Below are 22,676 nucleotides of genomic sequence, written 5' to 3' on the forward strand. Positions count from 1 at the left end.
ATTGGAGATGTATGTTTTGCAGTCGTTTAAAGGTATCAACCCTCACTCAACGAAAACTCCACTGACTATCATTGCACCTGAATAAGATTGAAATCTGTGAAGCCAAACCAGAGATTTTTTCCTCATCCTCTTCTTCAACCGCTTATCCGGGGTCGGGTCTCGGGGAGATTTTTTTTGTTTGTTTATTTTAAATTCCATTTTAGACCTACAATACCCACAATGCAACTGGACCACAATGATTGGTCAGAGACTAAGGTGTGTTATGCTAATAGCAGCTAGAGTAGCCTCAAGCAGTGATGAGGAGTGGGCTACAGAGGTCTGGTAAGCACTCGTCTTTCTAACTTCACACCCAGGGACACCGCCAAAATGGGGGTTTCTCTAAAAGATGTTTAGTCATTTAAAAATACCTACCGCTGTTGTTGCATTATTTGCAAAACACTTTCAGAATCTAAACAATATGGATGAAAAAATATTCCATCTGTTACATGATAAAAATCAACTTTAACCAATATCCGAAGCTGCAATTCTGTTTCCTACCCAGGTAGTTGACGGGCTGCCATCTTTGATCTGGAACCAGAGGTGCAACTTTTCCTTCTCAAATGGTCTTTTTGGATTCTGGAAAAACCTCCAGAACAGTGGTAAGTGTTTTTATTTGACCTTCTGGCTTAAAACATTGCCGGGTTATTATCTTCTAAAGAAACTGGGTGTCTCTGTGTTTCCTCAGACGTAAGCTAATACATGAGGAGGCTAGTGAACAGAGTCACTTTCCCCTTTCAGATTGTTTGATTTCAATATTTTGTGGAAGCCTTAAGAGGTCAAATTATCTGGTACACCACCTGAAAAAAAGCCAGAAAACAAGTTAAAAAAAAATTGTATCATTTGTCTTGCGAGCTGACCACCAGGTTGGGAGCTACATTTGTTGGAATGCTTGCAGTCCCATTGAGGCTTCTGCTCACCACCAGGTGGCACTATAGCACTGCAGAAATGACAAGTCTCCAGCTACATTCTGGGGAGATCTTTGATTTGCTTCTAAGATACCTCATATCTGTTCAGAAACATTGCAGAGGGTCCTGACTATTTTATTGCCTGCATCGCTTTTGAAGTTTTAGTGCAGGCTATTATAAGAACTACCTCGATTTGATGTCAAAACATTTATTCAGATCTCTCCAGTTGAGTATAGTAGCGGCCTCAGCGGTAGATTACATGCTCTGAAAACAAATATGAGGCTATTCCTCACGTAACTTAAGCTTGCTGCTTTAGAAAGACCATTCAGTCGCAGTTTAAAGTGAGTTGAGTGGCTGGAGGATAATCAGAGGGAATCGGCCAAGGTTGTCCAAAGTGCCTTGGGAATTGTTGCTTTGTTAGAAATTATTAAAGTGTTCCCCCTCAGATCAAAACAGCCTCCCATTCACAGCTGACTGAAAGGCTTGGTCTGTGGCAAAGACCATTAAGAGAGCCTGTGGACTCAAAGCAATGTCTCCTGGCAGCTCTGCATTGCTCCTGGAGCAGCGAGCCATTGTTTATTCATCGCCACATTGGCATTCAAAGTGCATCCTCACTGTTCTCTCTCATAACCAACAAGTTGCAATTTTTATGCATGTGAAGGTTGAAGGCAAATTATTTATGGGAGACTGGACCTGAGGAAAGAGAACGGCCTCTTGCAAAATGGTTTACGTTGAGAGCAATCCTTTTCTATAGGCTATTGAATTCGCTGGATCACAGCAAGATATGCATGTATTATTCAGCGTTTCAGAAAAAGAATTGTTGCCCTGCTAGACAGCCATCTGCTTTTTGGACATTGTGATGCATTTGAGACATGCTACCTTTCAGGATCAGGTTAAAGTCTTATTTTTCAGTAGGGGGCAAATGAAATGAGTGGAGGGGGGGAAAAAAAGCCTTTCCAGTGTGCCTCCCTCTAGGTTTTCACCTCCCCTCACTGCAGCGAAGGTTTGAAAAGTGAGACATATCTGAGCATTTGACTGTGTGTGTCTTGATGGCGCTGAATTGGAAGAAATGTTGCGCAAGTTGAGGTTCAACTGCAAAGGGAAGGAACTTTCACCTGTATGAGAATTTATTCAAGAACATCTGGTGTCGCCCAGATGCTGGGACGGGATGTGTGAGGTGTGTGGTGCCAAACACCAGCAGCTGCAAGGTGAAAGGATTGTCACCTCTCCAGGGGCAGGTGATCGGCGGGGTAATAGTTGCCCTGCACACTTGAGGAGATGACTCTATAGAATTGAACAAAATTGTGTATTATAGACCCTTTACATTCCAGAGGAACAATCTAATCCTTAATGGTTCTCACTGTGGCTGCAGTCTGCAGATCTATTAGTGATATAGCACATGGCAGGAGCTGTGTTTCTCTGGTTCACGGCACTTTAGTGGCTCCATAAAGAACCATTTTTGGTTGTTCATTGCAGTGTAATGTTCCATTACAAAACATTATTGGAACTTTATGAATGTACACTTCCTCGTTGTTTCTTTGATGGATCTCGACTGTGAAGTGCAGAGCATATTTAAATAGTAAAATGGTGCAGTGGAAGGCTCTACTTCTAAAAACTTCCCTTAAAAAGATATGAATCCTGCTGGGGCTTATTTTGGAAGTCATATCAGTCTAAATATGGGTTGATTTTTTTCCCCTCTTGTGAATATGTATTAAGAAGTATTTTCTTTTAAAATGCTGCCAGGGTATATAGATGGCACTGTGTGATGGCCTGAAATTGTGCCTTAAAATAGATGTTTTGGTGAGCACATAAAGCAGCTCCGCAACTTATTACAAGCTACAGCTGCATTTTTTTTTGTTCTTCCCCTTGTACACGTGACAGAGTAAAAGTCTGATCTGCACTCTGCCATGCTGGCTCCGTGCCACATTGTCCTCCGTGTTGATGGTTAGGAGATGAGTTTCACAGGAGCTGAACAAGTAGATGGCAGTTTCTACTTTTAGGCACGTTCTTGTTATCTTTTCAACAGCTCACTGATTGTGGGGTTTGGAGACGCTGCTGCCTTCTGTGCCATAGTTACCTGTGTTCTTCATAGCTTGTGTCCTTCCAAAACCTGTTATAAGATGTAGTGTTGCCACTGATAAGAGAAAGAAAGATCATCTATGGCTGACTTAATTACCTAGTTAACATGACAATGGCTTCTAATTTAATTACAGCAACCAAGAGAACCTTGTTAGTACTTCAGATAACCAATTAGGCCCCAGCTATGGGCAGAAATATATATTTTATTCAAGTGTATCCATGGTTTTTGAAATACAAAACCAGCCTTTTTTTAGTGGGAGCAGTGGAGGAGAGCTGGGACGCAATGCTTAGTGATTGAATAAGTGATTAGACCTCAGGTTTACACAATGGCTCCTCACTTGCAGTAATGGCTGCCTATTAGGGCTCAGTTTTTTTAATTTGACATTCACATGCAAGCAACTAGACGACCGTGCACTGCTGGCCCATACAATGCAAGGCTCAGTTTGTGTTGCATATAATGCTCTTGACCTTTAACTGATGAATAATAGCCTGAGAAACAGAATGTAATTATCCCAGGCATTACAGTCGGCTCAAAAGGTAACCACCAGTTGAATAAGCTCCAGCCATGTCAGTCCATTTGGGGGCATTTACATGTAAATGATACATCTGTTATTTTGTGACAGAGCTCCACTGAGCTGAATACAGTTTGATGATTTTGAATTTTGCAAAATTTAAAACCATAAGGCATCACTAATGAGGAAATCTGAACAAAAGACAGTCAACAGGTGACAGAGAGTGGGCTTTATCATTTAAAAAGATCTGGATCACTGAGCATTTAGTGTAACTATCAGATGGTCACACTAAATGCTCACTGGCGGTGGTCAGACTGGTAAAATCGCACCCACGTGTGATAGTCAGGGTATGAAAATGATACGATAGAAAGGAAACTTCAAACTGAGCAGAAAAGCAATTAAATCCATGCAGTCAATTAACGAACCAGAACAGGGAGCCTCACTTGCTTCAGGCTCCACCTTCTGTAATTTCACAAATATTTAATTTATGCATTTAAGACCTCTGTTTAATTTTTTTAAGAAACAAAGCATTCTCGGATATAATTTATCTTTCTGACTTGCCCTGCATATATGCTTTAGGGTGGAGGCAGAAATAGTTCCTAAGAAAAAGTATTTGTTGATGTTTCAGCAGGAGGTCCTTTGCACACGCATGTAACAGGTCACATGGTTAAAAGGAAACTAATTATATTACACCCCCATTGTGTTGTCTATGTTTCATTTTCTTCATTATTTGAATGATAAAAATAAAGTTTGTGGTGAGCTCGTTTTCCAGCCTTCGTCTTATGAATTAATGCTCTAATAGACGTCAACAGACGGTTCACTGAGCTTCAATAACAAACCTCTTTTGCTATTAATTAGAAGTAAATAATGCAGACAGGGATCAGCTTCACAGAGAAATACAACAAATTCCTACCAAAAATAAATAAATAAAAAATAAAAAACGAGCAAAACAAACCTCTAGCATGTGGAGCAGGAAGTGACTGTCTTGAAGGACCTAATGATGTGTTTAAAGGTAATTATCAACATAATTGAAGCACGTTGTTCATCCTCACATTTGTTATAATCACTCAAGGCCTAAAATAAAATTCTATGAATAAAACAATATTCTTAATACTACTACTATTCCTCAAAATACCAATTAACCATTGTAGAGAAGTGTGTTCCATCTTGTTTCCATTAACTTGTCTCTTTTGTTCCTTTCTGTACACATTTTTCTTGTTTCACTTGCTGAGTTTTCTTTTGTTCACATCACAATGACATGGTAAGAGTGCGTTAACACTGGGTACTTACTACATCTCAGGCTCAGGCTTTCATGTCTTAAAATGAATACCCAGTGATAGCACAAGAATTATGCTCTAGATGATGGCTTTCCTCTTCTCGTTGTGGTTTCTCTCTCTCTGCATGTGTACAATCTGAACTGTTGTGTGAACGTAAACTCAGTGTAGATGTGCAGAGATGACCACACAGACAAACTGGATAAACAGCTCTGCTCAGCATTGTTTTACCAAGCAAAAACGGAATCCTTTGCACAGCTGAACAAATGAAATGAATACCAAACATTTCTCTGTATTTGTCTGTAAACCTCTATATCCACTCTTTCTGGATCTGGGCTGGTCTACAAAGCCAAAACACAGTAACTAGACTTTTGGCATCTTACCTAACCTTTAAAATTAGAAATATGTCATTTTTTTCTCCAGTTTCATAGATTTGAAAGAACAATTTTGATTATCCAACATAAGTTGTTGAAGTTATTTAATAATTGTTAAACCACATAAATAACCAGGTAGCCAAATCTTAAACCATTAGGCCTAGCTTAGCATAGTAGCCTCCGACTCCAGAGGAATTCAGGTGATTTCACATGATCAAGCTATGTTTAAATCACATATTTCAATGCTTGCTTTAATGTTTTGAAGGCTTTTACAAATCTTTTTTCTAAAATGGTCTTTATCGGTTCTTTGTGGAAATGTTGAAAAACATGTAGCGTGTCCTGTGTTTTTGGTAGTTGATGGGCTCCGAGGAAAACGGAAAGCGGATAGCTAACTGCCTAGCTTAGCTGTGTAGCGTCTGCCTGCGGTGGAAATAATGTGATTTCATGCGGTTGAACTACCTTTAAAAGCAATATTTTAGTACATTTAATTCAAGATAAATTATTAAACTAGCTCCTCTTTTTTCTTTTTTTTTTACATAGATGTTTTCCTACTTGTCTAAACAAAGAAAATTAGCCCATCTAAGTGTTTTCAAGGTTTTCTGCAAGATCTGTGAGACTTATTAATAGTTAATTGTTATACGGTTTTCTATAACTTATATATCTGATAGTTTGGCTGAGCCTTCCGACCTTTTCTTTTAATCAAATGACTGCTCTGCAGTCGCTGCTCTGTCTTTGTCAGGCGGTGCATTGTGTTACTATCTTCAGCTCCTCTTTCAAAAGAGACTGACTGCAATGCTTACAGAGCACGAAACAGATAATTTTTTTTTTTTAACTTATCCGCATCTTCCGAAATGGAAGTGAAATTAAGTTCAAGCTCATTCAAGCTGATGAACTTTATCCCATGATGCCCTTCTTTCCCAGTGTTTGAATTCAATGCCAATTTAATTAAAACATGTAACTTTTAATTACCTAACTGATTAATTTAATAAGTGAAAATAGACTCAGAGTGATAAATTATTGAGGTGGCAATGTTCCTGCAGCAACTAACCGACTCACCAAGGCTCCCTGTGACTGACTTCAAGGCTGTGTACAGACATTTTTTTTAAGACTGTAACAGGCTGTCCCACAAAAATAGAACACTTTTATATGCAGACAACAGAAACACTCACACAAAACATAAGTGAGAAAACATCCATTGAGGCGTTGCAGTGTATCAGAAGGAAGCTGGATGACTAAATAAACTTGTAATGCAACAATAGCATTTTTACGGCTATCTCAAAAAGACAATCAGGACCAGCTATCTGGGTGTTTCAAATTAAAAATCTACTTTAAATGAAAATTAATTATGCATCAACAATGCTAAATATGATAGAAAGATTACATGCAGATGCAGCAGAATAGAAGATAAGAGGAGAAGATTGGGAAATGTTTGCCCTGCTTATTGTATCTGGGTGGTGGCTATGAAGTGGAACATCCATTTGGCAAAAGAAAACTTGTCTTTTTGCATCTGCAGAAAGGAGTCACCTTGAGATTTGGTTGAGGGAACTTCAGAGGATGCAGCTTGAAGCTTAGGCTCATCAGATAATTACAGATTTCCTGTCTGAAACACTTAACCTTTTTTTGTTTTGGGTAGAGACGGGTAAGACGAACCTATTTTTTTTCCTCATAGCTTTTTCTAATTAATCGCACCTAAAACTTCCAAATCAACATCCAGCACATTTCCCCCCTCTGGAAAACATCAATCTCCGATTAAGTATCAGAGTATTAAACATCAAGCAGCAACATCGCTGACATTAGAGCCTATAGTGCTGTTCACAGCATCTTTTAGGTTTAGGAGTTAATCACCTCACAAACACACGTCTCTTCTCCCTGACACTTTCACACAGGATTAAGAGGCTGGTTGTGTGTGATTTAATTAATGCAGATTTCTCTGGGTCATACTGTAGCAGTCGGAGATAATTGTGTTGTGGTTATCACAGGCTTCAGGTGCTTGTCCTTCATCATTGTTTGAAACAACTAGCTCATCTGTTTCATGGAAAACGACTTAGCACCCCCCCCAACAGTAATAGTTATATATAGAAGACACTTTGAAGATCCAAAAGAAGTCAGATGGTGTTTTCGCTTCAGCTCGTTTGAGTTTGTCGGATTGGGATTAGTTTCCAGGCTTCTTTGTCCCCGCATGTGAGCTTCTCTTACAGTGTTTTCCAATTGCTTTGGCTCAGCTTTCACCGTGTGTAAACCTTTAAACTGACTTGCTGAATTCTTACCTTTAAACATAGTTTGCAGTGCACTAAATCACATGCTCAGTCACCTCATGTTAGCACAAGTGCTAGCATGTATTACCAAGCGCACATAATCAACATGTGATAGCAAGTATTTGTCCTCATTTTAACATTTCCCAGCTGAGCATCATCGCAGCATAATTGTACGGCAGTGGTGGATTGAAGGAAAAATACATGAAATTTCCTTTGTTTCATGTACTGTGACTGTTGCATTAGTGCAAACTGTGGTTGACTGTAATATCATATGCTCTCCAGCATCACAGTATGACTCTATCTAACATGACTGATGGAAAGTGATGGAAAACTTCAAGGTGACTTGTGAAACTTTGTGGCTGATACACAACAGAAGAAGTAAACAGATGCAGTGAAATGCTGTGTGTGACTGCAGGATTTCCTGAAGTGTAAAGTCATTCTGTATCATCTATATTTACAGTAATAGAGCACATTCATTATGTAAATGAAACACAAGTGTTCTCAAGTAATTTCTCTACATTAGTGCTTCCCAACTACCTCCTGGGGTATTCATTTCTGTACAGGCACTATAAACAGGATAAATAGCTGAAATAATAACCTAAAAGTAATGAATAAATGGTGAAATAGCTTTAAGTAATAGATGCACAGTTGAAATGGTTGGTACGTCCAGCTTGTGGTAGAAGTTCAAATGCAAAATCAACCAGACCAAGCTAAGCCTTTACAGTTCAATTGTATGGAGCAATTATCATAACAATATCATGTACACTTTCATGTAATCAATAGTGTTGGTGTAAACAGTGTTCTGAAATAAATTCAAATCAATTGCTTGATGTAATGATGAATAAAATTCAGTGATGAACACATACTGTACAGTGTTGTGATACTGTGCATGATGTGTCACCTAATGTGAAAAAGATGTCTACATTTTGTTTGCTATTGGGCCAAAGTACAATTTTTGTGTGTGCAGAGTTTTGCAAAATTGAGCCAAAGCGATGGTGAAACACTGTACAAACCATTTCTCTGTTTACACTCATCATGCATTTTTGATGTCAGGTGGAGGCTTTTTTTTTTTTTACCTTATATATAAAATGGTCTAAAATATGCTGAAAAAATTAATAGAAGCACAAAAAGCCCTTGAGCTGTAAGGACTAAAAATGTAGTTTACAAATCGCCATGCTAGAGGGATTTGTCCTGTTGTTAACAACTGAATCAGCCAATAAATACGTAAATAAGCATTATACAAGACCTAAAGTGTTTTTGCTAAACAGGGGCGACATAGAGGAGAGATATAGTAAGTATGCAGACAGCGCCTGTTGCGTTTTCCTTTGTTCACCCACTATTTATTCCCACATCATTTAATTATACCTCAGCCAAGCCAAGTCCTACATGCCATCAATCTCAATCAATCAATTAGCCAACTAAACAAGCCATGCTCAGACATTCGTTCACTCTCAATTTCCCCATTGTGCTAATTACACTTAAACATGTCATTCCAAATTAAAACTGAACATTTAAATGGGATTAGCGGCGTCTAACTGAAACATCACCCTTCCACATTCATGCACTCATGATGCACTGACAGCTGGCACAGCCGAGCGGCAAATGCTTATAACTGCTTTTAATTCAGATGGTTTCAATTCAAGACTTTATTGTCCAAATAATTAAGAAATATAGAGAAAAATCCCATAATTTGTCAAGTTAAAAAAAAAAAAATCAATAGGCAGGTATTGAATGTTCCTTGAGGGTGGCATTATATTTCAATGAGTGTATGCATGGGAGGAAAGTGGCTGGTTTCTAAGGCTAAACTATTCCCATTAAAGTTTGAATAATGTTATTGACCTTTACCTGGGATGGATCACTTAAAGTAATGGGAAATGGTGGCACTGACAGAATGATGATGACAGAATGACTGCTTATGGTTATGAACTAGGTCTTGTTCCTGAAAATGCCTATCAATTTGTCGAATCACTAACATCCACGTGTTCAGCCGGAAACCTTAACAGGGGCCCCGGAGCCTCTCGATGTCACTCATCGTGTCATTTAAAGCGTTCCTCGCCTCTATCTGCACCACAGCGCATGTGTCACTCACTGATGGGAGCCCAGATTGCTGCCGCTGCTGCTGCTCACCCACATCGAATCTATGTCGGCACAGTATTTTTCCCCCTCAACTCAAGATGTTTCTTCTTTGGGAGTTTGACAAGTATCAGCAGCTCAGGAGGGAGCGACAGGTTCGCTCCAGCTAATGTATTCAGCACGCTGAACAGGCGGAGTGAATATGACAACAAATGCAAGTTAATGAATTTTGCCGTCTGCGTCTCCGAGCAGGACGGGACTACAAAGTGAAGCCACGTTTATTCTTTTTTTCTTTGGGATCAAGTCACAACAAGCCAACGCTTTAAACATTGATATCTTTTTATTAAGACAAGTACTCTGATTTTTTTTTTCTTTTGTAAAAATGTTGGTGTCAACCAATACAAAATATGCATGGTCATATGAGAAACATCCTCTTCACTACACAAAAGAAAAATGTCACCTGGGTACAGAGAGAAATTTAGGATTCAACAACAAAAACAACCATTTCGGGGTAATAAAACAACCCCACCCACCCCAACCCCCAACCCCACCTCCCCCCAGGCTTTAAACATGAGTTTCATCCAAATATCCAAGACATGTTACAGATCATTCAGAAAACTTCATGTCACAGTAAATACACCATCTTTTCATCTGTGGAAATGTATGCATGAATCGACTGAATGCAAACAGATGCTTGATTGACTGTCTGTGGTCACATCCTATAATTACTAAATAACCGATACAGTATAAGCAAAGTGTTACGGTGGAAGAAGAAGAAGGAGAAGAAGAAGAAGAAGTTTCATGAACATCATTGTGATTTTGTTAACACTGACTGTACATCATTTTCGTCTGCTTAACAAATCTAGTTTTTTCTTTGTGAACTAGGTCTATGTAAAATAATATTCAACGTTCACTGTAACAGTGCACCATATTAAGAACACATAAACATGTACAAATGAGAAAAAACATGTACATCTTGTGATTTCTTCACTTCTTGAATAGCTGTGGTACTACAGTATATACTTGGGGCCTTTAAATTTGCATTCTACCTGAGATGCAAAAACAGAACTATTAACACTCATGAACCTGAGAGAGTGAAAACAAACATACTAAATATCAAGTATTTAAATCAAAAAGCTGGATTTGAATGACACTTCTGACAATCTTTTTATGTTGCTCAATTAAAAGCAGCAGTCACTTTATAACCGTTTCAGACAAATAGCAAACCTCAAAATAGAAATTGTCATGCACAGAACGGTTTCCATGACACCAAAACTCTAAAATCCAGAAAGATGTACTTTTATTGTAGCTTATTATAGCTTTTAGTACTGTATTCCTCTCTGACATTACTACTGAGCCTTGTCCTTGAAGATATCCAAATAAATAACAAATGAAGTGAAGCAGAGAAAATAATTATGACCAAATTAAAATTGTTTTGCGATCACTAATTAAGACAATAAAAACTACATCCTGGCATATGACATTCTAGTCAGTGGAAGCTGCCACACCACCCTGATGAACAAAGAAATGCTTTTTTTTTGTTTGTTTTTTAAATCAATATCGAAAACTCATTCCAGCTTTTTTTTCTGCTCCAGGTCCTAATCGTGATGTAAGTCTATGGTGTGTGAATACAGGCAACGTGTATCAGTATTGTCCCTGTACGTTAGAAAGGACAGAAATATACAAGATATACTGTAAGAGTGGACATGAGGATACTGCAGGATACTAATCATATGCCTCAAAATCAAAGAAGGCACTAAATTAAGTCCTTCAGTCTTTTCCTTTATAATGCTAAGTATCAAGAGGTGGGTTTAAGGCAGTGGTTATCCTTTTTCATAATACATTTACAGCTTTTTTCGTACTCAGGCAAAACAATGAAATCACTCACTAATTATCAAACTGGTTTTGCTCTTGTAGCCATGACAGAGCGAGAAGCATGAAGCATGCGTGGTGTGCACACTGCGACTCTGTCCGCGAGCGTAGGGCCGTCTGATTTGAGTGAAAAAATAAATAAATTTGTAACAGTGGACGGCTCCGCTGTGAAGGTTTGAGGCTGCAGGACGACGCTAAGAAAATGATCTTTCCCAAACCAAGTCTAAAGCTCTACGCAAATCTTTGATAACTTGTAAGGCCGAGAGCCCTTACAAGTTATCAAAGACAGCCCAAAGGTAAAACGTCTTTACAGACAGCAAGGAAGTATAACTGATTCATGTTTGCAGTGATTGAATGTCTTTTTACTCGTGTATGGGCAAGGGCATAAAAGTATGTGGAGCAAGGATTTCTAAGCCAGGAAATAAGCACTGAAAATGTATTTTTCACTTGCTATGGGTATTCACACGGACACACCTCGATACCTTATACAAACTTTGCCATTGAAAGTGGAACATTCTTTCTTCCCTTTAACACAGTACAATTAAATAAAAAGATAAAAAACTTGGAAAATGAAATAACCAATGTCCTTGTAGCATTTCCAGTTAGATGGTCAATATACTGTATTATCAGACTTTTAAAAAAAAAAAAAAATCTCATATCGAGAGAGGAGCACTCAGCACAGTGGACTTTCAGCCTTTGTTGTATACAAGTTAATATTGACTGTACATATGCACACTCACATAATAATCATATTTGGTCCAGGGTCGACCATGTGGGTGGTGCGAAAATGTCATGAATTTCATGTTTAAACCAAAAGCGCATGAAGCAGGTTGTACAAAAATCTAAAAAAATAATACATTTTAATAACATTTTATGATCAATGCAGCAGGACCACTTGCTCTTTTAGGTACTTCAGAGTTTGTACACTCAAAGTTTGACCCTAAAACCAACAGATATGAAGTCTTCTGACTCAGAGCAATGTTTTCTGCCATGTTTTTGGTCCATCCATCGCATGGATGATTAAAGAGAGAAGAGTTTGCACAAAAATAGTGGCTAAAATCATTCTAGACACAGGTGATGTTTTTAAAGGAATAGTTTTGCTAGATTTTTGGAAATGCACTTATTTGCTTGAGTTAAATGAGATGATTTATATCACTCTCATGTCTGCACGCATAACGTAAAGTTTCAGCCAGCGGACAGTTAGCTTAGCTTAGCACAAAGACTGGAAATAGGGGGAAACAGCTAGCCTGGCTCTGTCCAAGGTAACAAATCTACCTACAAGCACCTCTAAAGTTCACTCTTTAATATGTTTTATCAGTGTAAAAATGACACTCAGGTGTATGAGCGTATTTCCTAAAATGACAAACTATTCCTTTAAGATTTTTTTTCTAAGTCAAATGCTAATGACCACAAAAAGAAAAAAAAAAAGATAACTGTAAATGTTATCTGCTGTTGTTGGTTTACTGTTGCCACGTGAAGCCTGACACAGAGTTTGACAAAAGAAGTAGTAGTTCTGATTTTCTCTACTGAAACTTTAACTCTATATCATGGCACATTACAGCTGTCAGGATGTCTTAGACCGGACTCCACAATACCCTAATCAAATACGAAACTGACCTCACATCTACTAATCATCAGGTGTTTTCTTGATACCAACGAGGGACCAGTTGCACTTTGCAGTTTGTTGTGAAATGATACTTAACTCCTACTTCACTTTCAGGAACAAATACATTCCATAATGAGCATGATTACTCACAATTGTTACATTAATAATCAACACGGTGAACCTGACCTCAAAGGGGGTGAACAAAATATGCCGAAACCAATCAGACCTGCATGTGTGGGGGGAATGTGGTGAATTTGCAGGGGATTGTTGGACTTTGACCCAGCAGGGAGAAATGTGTTGACACTGTGCTCCAGTTACAGAACTCTGGAGATTACTCAAAAAAACAAAACAAACAAAAAGTGTAGATGAGCTGGCTCCTCAGATCTGGGTACATGAGCTAAAAGCTAGCCACAGCACACATAGACAAACACCAGGCCCATTTAATCTCCTCCGAAAGCCAAAAGCAACAAAGGATCAGGTGGAGTACATGGGAAAAAAAATCCGATCCAACAAGCGTGTGAAGGGGGAAACAAAACAACAAAAGAAATAGAACAAGGCACAAAATTGTCTGTAAAATAATTGAACTGTACAGAATAAGCCCCAGCAGTCCAGGAAGGGTCGGATAGGAGACTCAGCAGCGCCTCTTCTTACCACTTGGCCATGCCAGTCCTACTTTCCACTTTCTTCTTTTCCTCTTTCAATCTCGCCCTCCCCGCCCCCAAGCCTTCTCGCAACCAATCGGGGTTAGACATAATGCTCCTACAGCACCTACACCACCAGCATCCCCACCCGTCTCTCCTGGCCTGTCCAGTTTAAATATAGTACTCCTTCTTCTCGTCTGTGTTGTTGTGTCCCCCCTCCGCGTTGATGATGGCCGTGTCGGCGTCGGCCGCGTCGTCCGCCCCTTTGGCTTCATGCGTAAAGTAAGTTCCTGCAAAAGTGTACAGACAAATTAGCCGCACCCCTCCTCCTCATCCCCTTCTGCACTTCAATCCTATTGCTCTTCACTTGCAACAAAAAAAACCACTTGAACTCTAAGATGGGTTCATGATCAAGTATGATTGCACTGGCGGTGCTTTACCTTTGTGTCGTGCAAAGTATCGACCAAGAACAATGAGTGCACAGAGGATGGCAAACATCACCACAGCAACCACTCCTCCGATGACAGCGTGGTCAATTTTCTGTGGTGCCCCCTCGCCGGCTCTGGAGTCTGAAAACAGGACAATAACCGTAAATAATTTCATGATCAGTAAACCCTCTCAGCCAGTCACAAAGCTAATACCTTCAGACAGACGTGGACCACACTGGAGGCTGTGGCCATTAAATCATTAAGCTGCCAAAATAAACTAAATTGGTTTGTTTTCTCTCAAAGCATTTTAGCATGACCCAATCGCAGAGGAAACACTTGAAAAGGCTGTTGAGAAAAAAGGCAGCTTATGCTGTTTACCAGTAAAAATGAGATGATATGATGGCACAAGGTGGTCCATGGAGGATGGTAAACGGTTCACAATTTGGAACTAAACATCCCATAAATATGCTATTAAACCATGTAATTCTTACTTACTGACAAATTCTGCAAATAGCTCAGCTTTATAATACCCAGAATGAGGCATTTCACTAATTAAAATGTTTAATTTGTTCACTTCCTCCTCACTCATTTCCTTTCCAGCTTTATGGACCGTATTTTGTTCCATTGTCCATGAAACAATCCAAATTCAAAACCCATTTAAGTCTACAAAATCTGTTTGCATATTACATTTAAAGGAATAGTTGAACACTTTTTGGCAAATACACATGCATGGCTGCAACGCTGCCACCAGAGCTGATTTTAGTCAATGCTTATGATTCCACCAGACGCATGTTTCAGAAGCAGCTCTCAGCTCTCCTTTTAAGATGGGCCTAGGCTATTTCTGACAGAAGCTGCATGAAGTTGCAAAGAGCAGACCGAGCACACAGCAAAGATATAGAATTTGGTTAATTTTCAAGATAAAACACCTCGTGCAGACTCCCGATCCTAAAAACAGACAGTAATAGAAAGCATTAACCCATGGTAGAAGCACAAAAATCAGTGACCAAATCAACAAAATCTCAACAAGATGAGAGAACTAAGGAAAATGCCATCTGAAACACTCCTGGTGGAGTATGAAGCCATGTAGAGGAAGGACAAAACAGATGTAACGCCATGGAGCCGTGCCCAGTGGAATCAAGCCATCACTGGCTTTCTTGCAGAGAGTTAAGTGAGAAGATCAGCACCACTCTCCTGTCTGTTAGCTTAGCTTAGCATAAAGACTGGAAACAGGGCGACAAAGCTAGCTTGGCTCTGTCCAAAGGTAACACAAATCCCATTACCATCTAAATCTCATTTGTGTAATCTGTACAAAACCCAGGTGCAAAAACAACACACTGTGATATTACAGGGATTATGTGCCAGACTATTTCTTGGCCAGACGCAAAGACTTCCTTGTTTCCGGTCTTTATGCTAAGCTGAGCTAAGATAGCCAGCTGTTGGTTGTCGTGTCACATTTACAATACAGACATGAGAGTGGTATCCATCTTCTCATCCAAGTCTTGGGAAGAAAGCGAAATAGCCAAAATGTTGAAATATTCCTTTAATTAAAAAAAAAAAAAAAAAACTCTATTACTTCAACATGTTTAAAATAAAGTCTGATGACTTCTAAACCATACATTTGTGATGTTATACTGTTGAACCCAGCTCATTATATGACCGTTTTTAGTGCTTCATATAGCTGAAATGGCTGCCCGAGCAGCTTGAGTGAGCAATGGTGAAAAATGTTTTCAGACAGTTATTTCACCATGAAACAGTAGACACTGTCTGCAATTTCAGCGAGAGTTCACACACTGTAAAATACATTGTGATTTAAGAGGCCATTTCTGGAAGTTATAGAGCTCAATCATCAGAAATAGACACAAGTCTGGAGATAAATTGGCACCCGGTGTCCCCATGCAGAGAAATACGTGGCTGCCTCAGGTGTCACAGAGTATCACTGTCTAGCATTTAGCCAGATTTATCCGTGCACCACAGAAGAACAAGGCGAAATTTGAAGCCTTTAAATTTCCAGTCTCAGAATAGTTCAGAGGCGTTTATCAATAGTCTATATCTGTGCACATTTGGACTGATGGAGGAGTGGCAGGCGAGGGAATGGCTGCACTGTTCTTTGCTGCATGAGAGAGCAGCTCAATTTTCCATCAATCTCACTAGTCATGCTCTGAACTTGAATGATTTTGATAAAAGACGAGCGGAGGGTGCAGAATTTCTCAACACTGTGAGGGCGTAATAAGTCGAGTTGAGGGGTCTGAGACATGTGACACATTCGCATCTCAACCTAAAGGCGGCACCTCAGTCTGGTTGCCTTCAGTTAGCACGCGGACGTATTGCAAGAGGAGCTGCAATGAACCTAATTAATGAGAAAAGTTTTGCTGCAGTTGAGCGCTCTCTTAAATGGACTCGTCTTCGCGGAGCAAGCCGGTCTTGTGCGTCGGTGTGTGTGAAGCAGGGATGTGCGAGGCGCAGCTTGTTTACTGTATCGGGGATGTCAGATAGCACAGCTCATTCCCCCCGAGGAGAGGGAACGGCCCATGCTCCATGCTAATGAACATTCACCCACTAACTGGCCTGTGTGGAGTCCTGTCTCATCCCCCCTCCCTCACCTCCCACGCCTCCCTGCCCTCACCTTGCACCCCACTGTCTTCCGCTTGACACATCCACAAGGAAACATGCAGGGTCTCGGCCGCCTCTGCACAGCGAGGGAGAGTTTTATTGAACAGGTGGAAAAATTCGCCCAGAGTAAGAATCGAGACTCTATCACAAAAATGTCAGAGAGAGATTAAAAATCCCATAACACCTACAGTATCACCAGTTATGGTTGGTTGGGTGTCATGTTACCTATATTAAGCACACTGCTGAACACTGGTTTTCTGTTTGTCACTTCTGTGTTTATTACAGGGGAGGGCTATGAAAACACGATCTCAAATTTAATCAGCATTACTGTTGTGCTCATTTTCATTCATTCTGTGGTGCTGCTGCAGCCTGCCTTACATTTTAAGCAGATTATGAGATATGTTACATAATGTGATGCCATACAGAGGTCTAAAGCGTGTTGTAAGACGATCTAAACATACAGTTAAGGTCACTCGTCATGAGCTGTTGTTTCGTGTATTGTGATGCTGAAGCAAGTAAAATAACTCCTGACGATATCATTAGTGTTATCTCAGCTTTAGACATTTTTAACAGGAAGCCTGTGTTGCTAACTGGTTATACAGAGAGTGAAAGATGGGGGGGGGGGGGTCTTTACCAGGCAGGGAGGGTCTAACAAAGAGATGCTATTGGCTGATATCGCCCATATTTGGAAGTAAAAGTCAGGACATCTCGACCTCTCTAATGCTTCAGTATGACAATTTTTTATTTATCACATGACGGCAATTCTACACCCAGGTCATGACACACGATAACAACTACCCCGTCTCCATGACAACAGAGCAAACTCCATTCACTGGTGAAGGCCAGATGTGGCAAAAGCTTTGGAGAAACCCAATAAAGGAGCTTGTGATAAGAAAATTTTGTCATAAATCAATATATTTTTTTTTAACGGGCTGCATTTATATCGTACTGTAGGAATGGATTCTCATTCACTCATTCAAACATGCTGGGACCACTTCCTGGACAGCAACCCTGAAATTATTGGACAGTAATGTTAGTTAGTACTAACTAGGTTGCCCCTGGTGAGATTAATAAAGTTGTCTGTAACTGTAACTGAGCTACAGCTGCCCCTAAATCTGCCACATGTGAGTCCCACAAGCTCATAAGCTGGACAAAAAAATGGAAACATTCACAGCCACAACAGCAGAAAATTCAGCCTTGTTGTGGTGTTCTTGTTATTTTGTCCACCTACTGTATTTGGGTAACGGAGTGAAAAAGAGGGTTTAAGCTCCAGAAGAGTTCATCTGTATCTGAGCCTGATCGCTGACCTCAACCAGAACAGATTTTCTTTATAAGACGTCGTATTGTCAGTGCGATCTTTCCTCCCTCTTCCTGTGTAGATTAGTTTGTCATTCAGTACTCTAACACAACCAGGATCAGGAGCGTGATCCCCTCAGGACAGCCATGTGCAATATACATGCATTCATAATACTACAAGGTGCTTAGAATAGAAAAACGACAGACAGTGTTATTACAGCAGCCTTTGTGCCCTCACACTTGAAATAAGTAGAGTTTGATTATGTCTGTAATGTGGCTGGTGTCCATACTGCCCGCTCAGCTCTGCTCGCGGCTCGATCGAGGAGTGCTGACATGCCCACACCGGCGTCCTGACAGGATGTGCACAGCCGTGGGGATTTATGGGGGAATAAAGAGGATTTGCAACTGATGCCTGTGTCTGCGCGGCGTCGAAATCTGCTCCGCTGAACTCCACAGTACCACATGCTTTACAGTCACACCTTTCCGTCTCTGTGCTGGAATGACTAATTGCCGCCCTGGTCAGCAACAGAGCATCTGTCAGCGTGGAGATCAGAGCTACAAGTTTGTCACCAGGCTGATTACATGGAGGAGAATTTTAGTTTTACCATCTTTCTTTTCTTTTAATAGTTTTCTGCTCACATAAGGAGGCATATCACACATGCGCTAACACCCCCCCAACCCCAGACACGTTCGCAAACACAATTCATAGATGTAATTACATGGATATAATTGAAACAATGACTCTCTTGCATTGAAAGCAGAAAAGCCTTCACCTCCTCTGAATAGACTCTCACAGTAACCCGTTCCTGGACAGTGGCAGGACAATTGCTGCAGAATCAACTTAAGGACCGTCGCTAGTCGTTTCGCAGCAATGAACTGCGAACTTCCGAGTCTTTTGTATTTGCTGCCATTCGAGAAGGAAATGCACGTAATGAGAGGAACACACATGGGCAATCTCCACCAAATCATTTTTCGTGCTGCTGTTGTAGCAGACCATCAACAGAGCACAATATAGGCCTCACTTGAATTCCAATGCCACTGCTTGGCAGCTAAATAGATTCCCAGAGTCCTTTGTAATAACCTCAACAATGATTTGAAGATGTACAAATACAGCTGTGACATTTAACGGAGGTGCTGAAATACAAGTGAAGGCCTGGCCACAACTAATATACTGGCAAATGACTGGAAATTGTTAACAGTGAACTTGAACTCCTCGATGGCAGTATATTGTGTCTTTTGAGATTGGCAAAATTCTCCGCACAAAAGCCGGTTGCACCCATCTTCCTCTTCAACGCGTTCTCCCCCGCAAGTGGAGATCAAGGCAAAGGAAAAGGTTGAGAAAATAATAAAAATCACTATTCACCTCCTAGAGTAGCCCGGAGTAGAGCGCCACAAAAGTACACCTCATCAGCCGAAAATGAGGACACAGTGTGAGTTCATTGGCACACAACATTCAATCTCCAAACCCTAATGTGCTAAGTGGAGCTCTCATAATCATTTACAACTGCTCCATGAAAAAAACAATATTACTGCAGTGAAACACTCTTTTAACTTCAGGGTGGGCTGGCATTACTAACCTATTCCCTGGAGACCAATTAAAATGGACCATTACAATATTTTCTTTCTTTAATAACTGTTTAAAGGAGAGAAAAAAAAAAAAACCTGCAGGTCAAAAAAAAAAAAAAAAAAAACAGTTTCAACTGGGAATCAGAGTAAACAAATGAGAGAAAAAAACTAATTACCATTTCTAAATGATTCTTTAATTTTTCCAATGAAATACTTCAAAGAGGAATGATACATGTGAGAGTTAAAACAACGCTGGTAAATGTTTAATGGCTAATTATGTTGAATACTAAATCCACTCATAACAGTCTTTGTTGAAGTCAACAGTGAGCGTGGTGTTAAGGCTTGAATCCCAAGACTCAACAGCAGTGGAAACCTGCCAACACCTAACATGTACCAGTGCCGAGGGAGGAAACAGCAAACAAAACAAGTATGAAAACCTGCCAGAAATGGATTCCTAAAATACCATCTGGCGAGAAATCTCATGATTTACTCACTTGAAAAAAAAAAAAAAAAATACATGAGATTGTTAGAACAAAGACGAGGGAATAACCCTGAAGTCATGTATGTACTGTGTGCACCACATGTTAAAGTCATGAGGATTTGCAAATCCCTGACGGCTCAGCAAAGCAAGCCATAAAAAATATATTATGGTTATTATCAAGTCCAAAGGGTGCAGTGTAGAGACCACATTCAGGTTCATGTGTAGTGTAATGTTTGCTTGCAAAGCTCGTACTGGCAGTTAATTTACCGCTTGTGCCATCCATAATGCAGAGGGCTGTTGACCTCAGAAAACTCCCTTTAACTCATCACACCCTAAAGCCTCTTTAATGTTTAGCTCCTGACTTTTTAGATTCCTTTACACCGTTCAGCACAGGTCCAACCGTAGCATGCTAAACAACAATTTACCCTGGACTGCAGATCTTCAGAAACATAGGGCCTTTTTAATCAACTCTACAACATAATTCCTTGTTCCATGTCTTTCCTCTGGCTCCTCTCGACAAGCCGGGGGGAGATGGGGGGTTACTGAAGGCTTAGCCAGGATCTGATGTCCCTGCCTTGGATCATCTCTGAGCATCTGACGAGCTGGAGCATTACCGCCACAGACTCCCTTTATTCCTTCAGAGCTGGGGATTCTGGGTAAATTCTACCCTCTCCCCAAAAGAAGTACAACCACTGACAAAGAAATTGTGGAGTGCTGTTTTTTTTCTTTTTTTCTGTGATCTACTTTCCATCTTGAAGGCAATATTCTGCTTCATACCTTAACCACTGAACAAGTGGATTGCCGACGACCCCCAAAATGACATCTATGACCAGTGGACAGTACCAGCGACAGGCGTACCAGGCCTTCATCATGTGGTTAACATGAAATGCAGTTTGCTTCAGTTTAGGCAACACAACTAGTGGGTTAGATTTAGGAAAAGGTGATGATTTGGGTTAAAGTAAATCAACAATCAAACGCACATCCACCCCTCCCTCCTCCATATGCAGATGTTCTTGCTCATTCAACTTCCTCCTTTGCTCCTGTCATGATTACTACGCCCACTGAAGGTCGCCACCTAACAGTAAAAGCCATAACCTACTTGCAAAGACGACCTATGCGGCCGTTTGTCTGGTCAAGACAAGCTTTTAGTGTGATATGTCTAAATCATGTATTTGGATCAGTGCGAAAGAAGGTCACACGTGTTTGTCAACTTTTTCTTGATACAGGATGTCAACTAAAAGCTTTTTGTTTTAGTGTAAATATGCAATAAAAACACACAGAGAAAAACAAGGTCTGAAAACTTTCAAACACATGAAAGGAGTGTTCCTCTGAAAGGGTGACTTATCTTTCCCATGAGGTCTACGCACACACAAACTCGCTCTCTCTGCATCTTTTAAGACACTGAAAGACCTGACAATATGAACTCTTGTGAAACTTTTTGAACATGAAACAGCATAGAAGACAAACAACTGTGAGACGCTGTGCTTTAACGTGGCATTTGCTCCCCCACTGCACAAAACCATATTTAGGCTTTGAGCTGAGGCTTTGGTTTGCATGGCTACAACAAGACGGGGGAAAAATAAACAGAGAAAAGAAAATCTAGCAAGTGAAACCGTAGCATTTTGGAAATTAAATCCATCTACTACTAACCACAAAACCAGGGGGGAATGGGTTACCATGGTTCAGAAACCCCCTTGCATGTTTGGGATGGGAAAATAGCGTGACCACGTAGCACCTGCTGCTTACGTGGATCAGTTAATGACAGCAACTTGAAAGCTTCGTCATTCAGTCAGTTCATCTCAGTCCTAAGTACATTGTAAAGCAGTTAGATCTGGATGGAGTGCTCAAAATATAGCAGAAAAAATGACATTTAAAAGTCACAGTGTTTGATCCAGGCATAAAAAAGGGAAATTCGAAACACACTAGACAACAACTAAATCTATTGTTTATTCCAGTGGATTTCCATTAGCCTCTGCCATAGCAGTCGCTAATCGCCCCATTAAAATGTCCAATTAAACATTTCACAATAATGGAAAAAAGGTCCAAACAAGCAAAGATAAATAAATACATAAATAAACTAAGCAACTGATCCTGACAATCACAATCATGTATGATGTCAGTAAATTGCATCACATGAGAAGACTGGATGTCTGCTACCTGATTATTCATGATTTGTAATGTGTGAAATTTTTTAAAGAAATGAAGACCTCAAACTCAATCTGTGTGTGATGATAACTGAAATTTATGTATCAAAAAATTTAGTGATTGGCCCTTTAAAATCAGGATCATATACAGTCTTGGCTCAGTGGCCCATGATTACAACAGAAAATCACAGCTGGTGCTGTGAGTGGCCGTGCCAAGTCACACTTATAACGAACGAATAAGAAATCATGCTGTATACTTCCTTATTGGTGAGAGGAAAGTGCTATACTGTGCTGTTATGCTGATTAAGGTAGTGCAAAGCAATCTACCGCAAGCCAGCTTACCATTGCCCCTGTGACAGGGTATTTAGAAGAGTAGTGAACTGCAAGAAAGCTCAATTACATCCTCCCAGCATGTACTGCATAAATCACGGTAAATCCTCTTTCAAGCCTGTCTTTTGGAAATTACTGGAATGTTTCAGCAGAAAACATGGAGACGGCTGCATCGGTGGAAGGAGAAGAGC

General features: G+C 40.2%; 1 protein-coding gene across 2 annotated transcripts in view; it reads right to left on the bottom strand.

Moving 5' to 3' along the window:
- Window positions 1-9,835: 9,835 nt before the first annotated feature.
- Window positions 9,836-22,676, bottom strand: part of cadm1b (cell adhesion molecule 1b) — a 139,905-nt gene continuing 127,064 nt past the window's right edge. Inside the window, exons 10-11 of one of the 2 annotated variants that reach the window (XM_070969942.1) lie at window positions 14,071-14,199; window positions 9,836-13,920 (exon numbers count right to left, since the gene is read on the bottom strand). In XM_070969942.1, coding sequence (XP_070826043.1) covers window positions 13,802-13,920; window positions 14,071-14,199 — 248 coding nt within the window. In that variant the 3' untranslated portion in view covers window positions 9,836-13,801. The remainder of the gene's footprint in view (window positions 13,921-14,070; window positions 14,200-22,676) is intronic. The other variant, XM_070969943.1, reaches the window with a different exon arrangement.

The sequence above is a fragment of the Chaetodon trifascialis genome, chromosome 9, assembly GCF_039877785.1.
Source record: "Chaetodon trifascialis isolate fChaTrf1 chromosome 9, fChaTrf1.hap1, whole genome shotgun sequence".
NCBI classification, from domain to species: Eukaryota; Metazoa; Chordata; class Actinopteri; order Chaetodontiformes; family Chaetodontidae; genus Chaetodon; species Chaetodon trifascialis.